Source organism: Chrysochloris asiatica, unplaced genomic scaffold (assembly GCF_000296735.1).
Source record: "Chrysochloris asiatica unplaced genomic scaffold, ChrAsi1.0 scaffold00278, whole genome shotgun sequence".
Lineage (NCBI taxonomy): Eukaryota > Metazoa > Chordata > Mammalia > Afrosoricida > Chrysochloridae > Chrysochloris > Chrysochloris asiatica.
The window spans coordinates 2,376,874-2,388,532 of NW_006408796.1; the positions used below are offsets into that span (position 1 = coordinate 2,376,874).

The 11,659-nt window shown below is 44.8% G+C and overlaps 1 protein-coding gene across 1 annotated transcript in view; it reads left to right on the forward strand.

The window, feature by feature from the left end:
• LOC102818097 (myosin-10-like) overlaps window positions 1-11,659 on the forward strand; it is a 93,868-nt gene that overhangs the window by 41,708 nt on the left and 40,501 nt on the right. The window contains exon 3 of the mRNA XM_006874442.1: window positions 1,787-2,035. Coding sequence (XP_006874504.1) covers window positions 1,787-2,035 — 249 coding nt within the window. The remainder of the gene's footprint in view (window positions 1-1,786; window positions 2,036-11,659) is intronic.

Here is an 11,659-nt window from a genome sequence, read left to right on the forward strand (position 1 = left end):
ATCATTGATGGACTCAAGTGTGGCAGCGGTAGTGAGGTTGGCCCAGGATTGGACATTGTTTCGTTCTGCTGTGCATGGGGTCGCTATGAGTCGGTTCGGACTCGAAGGCACCTGACAACAACAACAACTACTTTATAGTTAGAAAAATAAGAATTTCATGAAAAGTAAAATCCATTATACAAATACAGTCAAAGACACTGAATTAGAATTGACTTCTCAACCATCTTTAACCAAAAAACATTATTCCTCTTTAAAGAAGGTAAAAAAATTACCTATTTCAAACATACTGAAGATAAATATCAAAGCATCATTAAATGGTGAATAGCGCTGAATCTCTCTAATCTCTTTGCATTTTTATTGTTCTTATATGCTGGTGAGTTGGTTCCGATTCATAGCACCCCTATGCACAACAGAACAAAACACTCCCCGTTCCTGTGCCATCTTCACAGTTGTGACTGTTACGCTTGAGCCCATTGCTGCTGACACTGTGCCATTCCATCTCGTTAGGAGTGGAGAGGGGTCTTCTTCTTTTCTGCTGACCCTCCACTTTACCAAACATGATATCCTTCTCCAGGGACGGTCCCTCCAAATACCATGTCTAAAGTAGGAAAGATGATGTCTTACCATCCTGGCTTCTGAGGAGCATTCTAGCTGTATTTCTTCCAGCACAGATTTGTTTGTTCTTCTAGCAATCCATGGTATTTTCAATATTCTGTTCTAACACCATAACTCAAATGCATTAATTCTTCAACCTCTTTGCATTAATTCAAATAAAAATAAAAGTATGGCTTTTAGTAAGTCTTAAAATAGCTTCATTATTTCTTTAAAATACTAACTTAGAATTCGAATTTGGGGAACTAATGTCATTTGGTTTTAAACAGAATTGTATTCCATTATCAACATTAAAGACATAGCATGAAAATGTCATTGTCGCTTGAAGTTATCTCAAGCTTCTGGCTACCATGTGACACTTGCCCAGTTCCAGCAGAAAGTCTGCAGAACTCATGAATCCACTGTCTAAGCACGCTGGCCAATGACAGAAGACCATCTTACTTAAACTTTTGCAGTCATAAAGGTAATACAGAAATAGAGGTTCTTATAAACATTTTGTTTCTATTTTTAGTAACAAGATCATTAATACTTTATAGTTGTGGCAAACATGATTTAAGGAATAAAATCAGCAAGAGAGCCTGGTTAACACAGTTGAAATAAGAAAGAATGTGCTACAATTTTTAAAGGCACAGCATTCCTTAGGTTTCAAGCAAGTTTCATCGACCCTTATCCACTAGAACTGCGTCCAAGAGGCCACCTTCCAAAGCGGGGATAGCCTACATCCGGCTCTAACGCACTACATAGGTCTTGGGGTACATGTTTAAACTTGGGCTGAACAGTCGCATGGACACTATAAAGATGGTGATCGTGCAATGCCACTTGATGAAATGCCTTGCCTTCCTTCATGATTTCTTCAATCTTTTAATCAGTGGATAAAGGCTTTTCTAAATAGTCTGAATCTTTCTAGTTCATCTCCTGGAAAAAGGTGGAGTGCCCCATTAGCAGCTAAGAATGATCGGCAGCCATATTTCCCTCCCTTCTAATCCACGATCCAAACAAAACTGGTACAAGTCTGATCTGAGAGAGAAGCAAAGTTTTCTAGTCTTCTTATTTTGTAGAACTGCGGGGGTGCCAACCAAATTGCTTTTGAATTGAAACTTTCAGTTGCTTCCAATGGAGATGACCACTGGCAGCTGACCACTGGCAGCTCCCCACTTTGGTCTCATCCAAGCAGGTGGCTGGCAGCTCGCATAGGCAGCACAGGAAGAAGGCCATGTGGAAGCATCTGCCGCCCAGGCGAGTGAAGGGTGTCAGCCAGGTGCTCCAGTTACAGCACCCAGATGTAGGGTGTGCAGCCCAGATGCACACACAGGCTCAGGAAGTGGCGCAGGTCGCTGTGGACCCAAGCACACCAATCGGCCACGCCAGGCGGTGGCGCGAGGGCGCAGCCAGGCTCCGGCCAGAGCCCCGACCCAAGCCCAGAGTCAGTGTAGCAAGAGCAGACCCGCCTCTTTGAAGGTCTCGCGATGGCACAGATGAGGAATGCTACCTCCGTTGGCTTTTTGAATCCAGTTCTACTGCTTTTCAGCTATGAGTCTCTGAGGTGATACTCCAATGTGCACAATGAAGGTATCAGTACTGCAAAGAAGGCACAATGTGTATCACAAACCATGCAGCACTGCTGAGAAGATTGTTGGCAGTAAATGCACAGGGGCTCCTACAGAGCCTGGTCTCTCTCTGACTCTGCATAAACAATGCAGTTTTTCCTCCTTTTTTCTTAGTTTGTCTCTTTTATAAATTAACTGAAGTCTGGGGGAAATGTGGTAAGTTTATGCATAAACTTAAGAGAGAGCAATGGTGTGGCTGAGGATTGAAGCACATCAAGTAGTTTCAGAGGCTATAAATCTGCTGGAGCAGAAAGCCAATTTCAGCCATCTGAAATTGATCAAACATACAATCAAGATGCATTGATAAGTACTGGTGAATGGAATGGCAATGTTGGAAACAAGGAGGAAGGATCAGTAGTTGGAAAATGCAAGTGGACTTTAAAAAGTTCAAGGGAAATTTCCATTATCCTTTAGTTTTTAGCTTTCCATGAACTTTTTGAAGCCCTTTCGGATAGCTTAGGTTATAGAAACTGTGTTAGAGATTGCATGATGGAATTTTGCAAGACCAGCAACTGGAAATACTGCTTTTCAGCAATGTCAATGGTAAAACTGTATCCATAGAATCTCCCCAGAAGGAACACAGGAAGCAAACTGACTCCATCTGTGGAAAGAGACGATCTGAGCCACAATATCGGCATTCAGAACAAAGCCAGGGAACTCTTCATCCGCTGGCCTGCAAGCCCTGTAACATCTTCAGAATGTGGCTGGTGGTTACGATTCTGCTGCTTCCTAGCTGATCTTGGGAAGCCTTGTCATGGTGAACATATCATCACTAGTGTTTTTTTTTATCCGGCACAACAGCTGGTAGGCTCAAACCGCCAACCTTGTGGTTCGCAGTCCAGTGCTTATCCTACGGAGCCACAGGACTTCTGACGTGTGGCAGAGAGTGTATAAAGGAAATAACGCATGGTCCCTTTTAGGCAAGGACAGGGGAGGAGAGAACAGGAGGGCTCAGGATTCACACCCATCCCAGTGTAGTCTGTGTATGCATTGCTCATTTGTTCCAGTATCTTTTCAGTTGTTTATTCTCTTTCTTCCCTTGTCATTACTGGACCCTGGGGCATAATAAGTGGCAATTCCCTTCAAAGAGTTTGCCTGGGTGGTACCAAGGATTAACAGGGCTCAGATTAGATGTTCAGGTCCACCCAGAGGCAAACCGCTTCTAAAAACCAGCCACTGAAAATATTCTGGAGCTCAGTTCTCCTCTGACACACACACGGAGTCACCATGAGTCAGAGTCCACGAGACAGCAACCATTTTTAGTGGTGATTCAGCATGTACAGTCCACAGAGGGGATCAGAAACACAAATGGAAATGCTAACACTTAGGGTGGGGGGACCGCGATAGAGGAAATCTCCAAGACACTCTACACTCTAGGAACTTTAATGGCATGTATGTTGTTGTTGCTATTGTTAAGTGCCATCCTACAGCAGCTTATGGTGTTGTTATGTGCTGTGCAGTCGGTTCCAACTCATAGCGACCCTATACAGGGTTTCCGAAGCTGTAAGTCTTTACGGGAGCAGAAAGCCTCATCTTTCTCCTGCGGAACAACTGGTAGTTTCGAACTGCTGACCCTGAGGTTAGCAGCCCAATTCATAACTACTTACGCTACCAGAGCTCTTATAGCGACCCTGTGTAGAGTTTCTGAGGAGCCCCTGCTGACTTGAACCACCAACATTGCGGTTCAAACCAACCTTGTGGTCCAGTACTTATCCTACAGCACCAAACCAGGACTACAGACATACATTCATATATATACACACACACACACAAACCCACTGCCAGCAAAGCGGCTGGCTGCTGAGCTTGAACCGGGGTCTTTGGTTCAAACCGACTGTACGGTCCAGTACAGCACCACACCAGGACCTGTGGTTAGCGTCCATACATACATCAATTATATTTGTTTATTGTTTTCTTCCCCTCATTGAGATGTTGCTGTTACTGTTAAGTGCTTTGCCATGAGTTGTTTCCAACTCACAGTGGCCCTGTGCAGGGTTTCCGAGGAGTAGCTGGTGGGTTTGAACTGCTGACCTTGTGGTTTCAACTGACCTTGCAGTCCAGTGCTTATCCTACAGTGCCACACCAGGACTCCCCTCATTGAGATACACATTCTAATTCCAATGCCTAGAACACACTAGGAAATACTTGCTGGAGTGAGTGGATTTTCTTAATTGACCAGACATTTACCATTTGGCGTTGGTGGCGATGTTCCGTGGAGTCGGTTCTGAGTCTTTGCAACCCTGTATAGGCTTTGTGAGGCTGTCAATCTTGATGGAAGCAGAAAGCCTAATCTCTCTCCCTGGGAGAAGCTTGTGGTTAGCAGTCCTGCTTGTAATCCACTAGAGCAATCAGGGCTCTGTTGAGCACTGTTGTAAAATACTGCTTTACAAAGAGCTGCTGTCTCTGAATGAGTGGATATCCTTGGCTTTCCCTGATGCACACATTTATCTCTTCTGTTTTACTTCTTTGCTTTGAAGTAGTCATTGTTTTGAGCAGCTGGGATCCTACCTCTTGTTATAATGTTTCTATTTTTCTTTGGTTTGTGGCTCATTGTTTTGTTTATGTAACCCTCCTCCCTCCACGTGGTTACGAATTGGGCTGCGAACCTCAAGGTCAGCAGTTCAAAACTACCAGCTGTTCCGGGGGAGAAAGATGAGAGGCTTTCTGTTCCTGTAAAGATTTGCAGCCTTGGAAACCCTGTGCAGGGTCGCTATGGGTCGGAACAGACTCAACGGCACTTAACAACAACAACAACAACAAAGATTTACAGCCTCAGAAACCCTGTACAGGATCGCTATGAGTCGGAACCAACTCCATGGCACATAACCACCACCACCACCTCCCACCACAGTTCTGTCTCCCTGAGGTGGTTTGATGGATTAGGTCTAGCTCTGCTTACTTTCTGGCTTCTGGAGTGGCCAAATCTTGTGCATGATATATGCCCTTAAAAATACATGAGGAGTTGAAATGGGTGTAGGGGAACCCTGTGCTCACACTGAAGTGATGGCCAGTCTTTCAATGAACAAGTTGTTGCTCACCGACCAATGCCAAAGGAAGCAGCAGTCAAGAAATCAAATACTGGATTTGCGGCCTTGGACAAGTTAGCACTGAGGTTTTTTGTTTTTTTAACTCTTAACCAACAGAACTGTGTTCTTCAACAATTTAGGAGGCTAGAAGTCGAAACTCAAGAGTGCTGGCTCAGGGTGTCAACCAACATCCATGGGACCAGCATTCCTTGGCAATCTTTACGTGTCTTGGAATCAATCTTGCCTTGGATCTCGGAGCGTCACAGTACAAGGATTCCAAGGTCCAAAGGATGAATTTAATTCCTGGCTCATCTCTCTTGGTAGTGGTATAGGTCCCTCCTCAGCTCCACTGGATGCTGGAACAGTGGACCCACACCTACCAGTGGTCATGAAGATGGGGATGGACCAGGCATGGTTTCCTTCTGCCACTTGGCAAGTTGGGCTCCTGGTGTGGCATTGTAGGAAATGCACTGGACTGCTAACTGTAAGGTCGGAAGTTCAAACCCACCAGTTGTTCCTTGGAAACCGTATATGCATGGTCGTTATGAGTCAGAACCAACTCAACAACAGCAGCAGCATGCAGAAGGTGCCCGTGAGTGGGAGCTGACACAACAGCCACCATTTGCTGATGGCCTGCTTGGTACTACTCCGTAAGTTTTTTCATGGGTGCATTTAAAGCCAATGCAATATTCACATGATAACTTAAGTGTTAGGTGGGCATGAATGCTTCTAACGTGCAGAACCAGTATTAAAAACAGAGACCAATTTTAATGTTCTACACTGTTAGGCTAAGGAGCTCTGGTAGCGTAGTGGTTACGAATCGGGCTGCAAACCTCAAGGTCGGCAGTTCGAAACTACCAGCGTTTCCACGGGAGAAAGATGAGGCTTTCTGCTCCCGTAAAGATTTACAGCCTCGGAAACCTTGTACAGGGTCGCTATGGGTCAGAATCTACTCGATAGCACTTAACAACAGCAAAAACATACTATTAGGCTGGTGTGGCAGTGTGAGATAAAGCACTGGACTACAAGGTCAGTTTGAATCACAAAGTCAGCAATTCAAACTCACCAGCCACTTCTTGACCCCATACAGGGTCACTGTGAGTAGGAATCGACTCAGTGGCACTTAACAACAACAACCGTATTAGGCTATGTTACCTGTTGTCAAATTCTGGAATTTTCATTACAAAAAGTTGGTTGTTTTTCTGCTGGGAAAGACTCTGCTTGTGAATTTGCAAGGGGTTGAGAAAAGACCTTTGTGCAGGCTTTAAGATGCCCTGGCTTCTTCCCTTGAAGAGCACGTTCTTGAGGAAGCGGAGTAGCAGCCTCCAGTTGTATTCTTGCAGGAGTGTGAGCAGGCAGAGTGCTGCTGCAGGTCAGCACTGGAAGCCGGATGGTGACTCAGGGAGTTTCTTTGCCCTCCCCGTTGGGCCAGAGGAGCCCTGCTTCTGCCCCCACGCCCCACCCCACCGTACAGTCACTTTATGTGGAAGACCCTGCCTAAGATAAAATGCTTCCAGAAAGCTTGCCTGAATCAGTGACTTAGGAATGTTACAACCTGGGGAAGGGCAGTTTCACTGCATTTGTCTTTTGGCATTTTCCAGATTGCACTGAAGTTACTTTTGGTCTTGGTTTAAGTCTCGGTTTTTAAACTTTCTTCCAAATGTGCTTATGACTTAAAATGAAGAACCTGAAATATATAAATACCAAATATAGAATTACCCAGCAATTCCACTCCTGGGTGTATACATCCAAGAGAAATGTACACATAGAAACATGTACCCGGATATATACGGTAGCATCATTCATAGTAGCCAGAAGTGGGGGGGCAACCCCAGTGTCTGTCAACAGATGAATGGAGAAAGAAATGGTGTATAGACAGTAAAACCCATGGAAGGCTGAAACCTGTCAGAGAAGGGAAACAGAAATAGTTCCCACTAAAATGAACCATAGCAAAATGGTAAGACCACACCCTGTCAGAGGCATAAAACTTGGTTGACCTGGAAAAGCAAGGCAGTCGGGACACATTGCAGCTCTTACGGGCTTTCCTGTACAGACCATGAGCTACTGTTGTTGTCAATTGCCATCGAGTCGATTCCAACCCACAGCGACCCTGTACAGGGTTTCCAAGGAGCAGCTGGTGAGCTTGAACCACCAACCTTGCAGTTCAAGCGACTTTGCTGTCTGACGCCTTAGCCCACAGGGCCGCACCAGGAGATACTAGTCTGCTATAAAAGGGACACTATCAGGCTGTGAACCACAAGGTCAGCAGTTCGAAACTACCAGCTGTTCCGCGGGAGAAAGATGAGTCTTTCTGCTCCCGTAAAGATTTACGGCCTTGGAAACCCTGTACAGGGTCCTCGCTATGAGTCGGAACCAACTCCACGGCACATAACAACAACAAAACATGGATGAACCTCTAAACGTGCAAAGTGAAAGCTGCCAGAAACAAAAGGTCACATATTGTATGACTGGAGTTCTGGTGTGGCTCTGTAGGATAAGAACTGGATTGCAAATCACCAGGTTAGTGGTTCAAGCACACGCTGCTCTGCGTGAGAACAATGAGGCTTTCTGCTCCCACAGAGATGAACAGTCTCAGAAACCCTATACAGGGTCACTGTGAGTTAGATCCGACTAGAGGGCACTTAACAGCAACAACAACAACAAACTGAAAGGTTGGCTATTCAAACGCACCGCCCACTCCTTGGGAACGTAGATGGCACTTAACAACATTCCTTGTGAATGGAACATCCAGAATAGGCAAGCCCCTAGAAAGAGCAAGCAAATTAGGGTTTAGAGGGTTGCATGCAGAGGTGAATGGGAAGGGGCCCCTTAGTGTATTTGGGGTTTTGGGGGGTGAGGAAATGTCTGGAACTAAAGGAGCAGCTGCATAACCTTGTTAGTGCATTAAATGCTATTGCAATGGTACACTTTAAGATGGTTAATTGCATGGTTTGTGAATTTCGCCTCTAAAAGGAAAACAGGTCTGTTTCTGAGTGTTTCTACATTCTTTCTTTTAACATCTGGCCACCCTGTACAGGCACACAGCCCTGCCCTGCCCTGCAGGACCTCTTAGGGAGCAGTTGGCCAGGTTGGGGGAGGTGGGGGCTGATCTTCAGAAGAGAAGAGTGGGGACCCTGCCCTGCCCTGCCCTGCCCTGGCCTGGAGTAACTTTTCAAGACTGGTTTTTCTGCAGACATGGTGCCTGAGGCAGAAATGGTGCTGCTGAAGCTGTGTTTTTCTTTCTCCAGAAAAAGAACCATGCCATTCTTAGTAACTTGTGAAAACCAGTGGATGGGTGCTTTTGCTCTCCTGACCATACTTTTATCTTTCTCAATATCTTACTACAGGCTATCCCTGGTTATGAAAGAGACCCGTTCTTAACTGTGTAGTATAGTCGAGTTTGTAAGTAAATCAGAACAGCTACATATGGTTCTTTGGACTTACTTTAGTGCAGGAAGAGGCTCCAAAACCTCCTCAGTGATCTAAAAGTCACACTTACAGCCAGGGAAGGTGTTGTGAGTGGGGGGTTGAGTGAGGAGCCCTGGTGACATGGTGGGTTACACATCGGGCCGGTAACAGCAAGGTCAGCAGATTCAATCCACAAACCCCTCTGTAAGATAAAGATGTGGCCGCCAGCTCCCTCCCATAAAGATGTCTCAGAACTACCCTATGGAGCAACTCCACTTACCCTAACAGGCTTACCGTCAGTCAGAATCCACAGCAGCATGTTTGGTTTGGTTTGACCAGTGAAAGAAAATGAAAATCCTTTTTAATGACTTAAGAACTGAACATGCAGTACTTGAGGGTGACTGTTGTTGTTGTTAAGTGCCAATGAGTTGGCTCCAATTCACAGCGACCCAAGGTGGGTTTGAACTGCCAACCTTATAGTGAGCAATCCAGTGCTTACTTATCCTACAGCGCCACACCAGAACTCCAATTGAGGGTGATCGTTATGGAGAATTCCTTGTGAGTAGTTGTTAAGTACCATTGAGTCAGTTCCAACTCTTAATGACTCTGTATAGGGATTCCGAGAGCCGCTGGTGGGTTTGAACTGCTGACCTTGTGGTTAGCCATCCAGTGCTGATTCTGTAGTACCGGCCAGGACTCCCTGAGTAGGTGTGCGTGATGGGGAATTTGTTGTTTGTAGGTGTTGATTGATTCCGTCGTCTTTTCAAAGTGGGGCAGATTTATATAACATTAAAGGACAAACTTCGCTTCATTTTGAGTGAACAGCACTCAACGGAAGCAGCAGTCAAGAAATCAAACGATGTACTGCATTAGGCAAATCTACTGCACAAAATCTTTTTAAAATGTTGAAGAGCAAAGATGTCAGTTTGAGGACTAAAGTGCGTCTGACCCAAGTGATAATATTTACAATCACCTCATATGCATGTGAAGGCTGGACAGTGAATAAGGAAGACCATAGAAAAATGGATGTTTTTGAGTTATGATGTTGGAGGAGAATTGAAAGTGTCATGCGTGGGTTGCCAAAAGAACCAACAGATTTGTCTTGGAAGAAGTGCAGCCAGAATGCTCCTTGGAGGCCAGGATGGCCAAACCTTGTCTCTCATACTTCAGACATATTGTCAGGAGGGAGCAGTTGCTGGAGAAGGATTATCAGGCTTGGTAAGGTGGAGGGTCAGAGAAAAAGAGGAAGACCCTGAGCGAGGTGGATTGGCAAAGTGGCAGCATCACTGGGGCTCTAGCATGGCAACAATTAATTGTGAGGTTGGCCCAGTATCAGGCGTATTTCTGTTGTGCATACGGTCGCTACGAGTCCGCACCAACTCGATAGCATGTAACAACAACAACAAATGGCAAGGGGGAGATGTTGTTAAGTGCCTTCCAGTAGGTTCTGACTCATAGCAACCCTATACAGGGTTTCCCACCAGGAGCAGCTGGTGAGCTTGAACCACCAGTCTTGCAGTCGAGTGCATTAACCCATAGCACCACAGCAGGCCTCCATGTGGGAGATGAGATGTCCATAAATTAGACTTTCATAACCAAGGTATTGCCTGTGTGTGTGTTAAGTGCCGTCAAGTCTGTTCCAACCCATAGCAACCCTGTATAGGGTTTATAAGGAGCAGCTGTTGAGTTTGAACCACCAACCTTACGGTTCAAACTAACCTTGTGGTCAAGTGCTTATCCTACAGCACTACACCAGGTGTTATGTGGGTAACTGGCAGATGCTTAAAACCACAAATATTCTTCCAGGCCGGTGTTCTACTCTGTGTGCACACATGAAGACTGGTTTTCATGTTATTTCAGTCCTTGATTTTTTGCATCTTAGTGCAAAAGTGGTAGCGTAGTGGTTACAAGTTGGGCTGCTAATCTCAAGGTCAGCAGTTCGAAACTACCAGCCATTCCATGAGAGAAAGATGAGGCTTTCTGCTCCCATAAAGATTTACAGCCTCAGAAACCCTGTATACAGGGTCGCTATGAGTCAGAATTGACTCCACGGCACCTCACTACCAACAGTGTGTTTATATTTTAATGTCAGAAATGACTGTGAGGTAAATATAAAAATGACCAGGTACTAAATAAATCCATATGGAGTTGTTATGTCTGGTTACTGTCACTGAGTGGGGTCCCACTGATTTCTTGTATGTATGAAAGTTTGTATTTAAAGTGAATCCAGCCCTGTGTGTCCAACAAAAGGAGATTAACTTGACATAGTGAACTCTACCCAATCAACTTTGATTTAACAAAAAACACTGTGTTTAGTTCACTAGTAGGTGTTCACTTCATGGATCCATCTGGCAAAAACAGAGTGGTTTCATAATCCAGGGGGCTTCAAAAAGTTCATGGGAAAATGGAATGAAAAGATGCTGGAATGTTCCCATGGTTGTGAAGTACCCTGGTATGTGCTGTGATGCATTTGCAGTGTGCATGGCGGGTATTTGGAGTTTTAAGGAAGCTGGGCTGTTAAGTTAACCAGGAGACTTGCATTTGTTTTAAATCGAAGAGCAGGATTGTTTACCAAAGGATTGCACAAACTCTGTGTATCTCCGGTGAGAGGTAGTGTTATCCAAGGACAATTTTGCAAACATTCCTGATGAGTTCCAGTCTTGGAGCAGATACTTACATTCTATGAAGAGTGTATGTTAATGTTTATTTAAATTGAAGAACTTTATTATGAAGCTTTGAAATACATCATACGATGCAGTGATCGTATGAAATATTTATATAGCAAGACCAGATCACTCTCTAAAAACTTGAACCATCTTCTTTCCTGGTACTGGTTTATATCCTCTGGAGGAAGACTGCAGAGAATTAAACCTAAATTTATAGCTTCTGTGACTTCCAACAAATAGTTAGTACTTGAACGCATGTCTAATAGCAATTGCCCAAACAATGGATCTCTTTAATATATAAATGGCACAAGACAATGAAAAAGCACAAGACAGAGAAAAC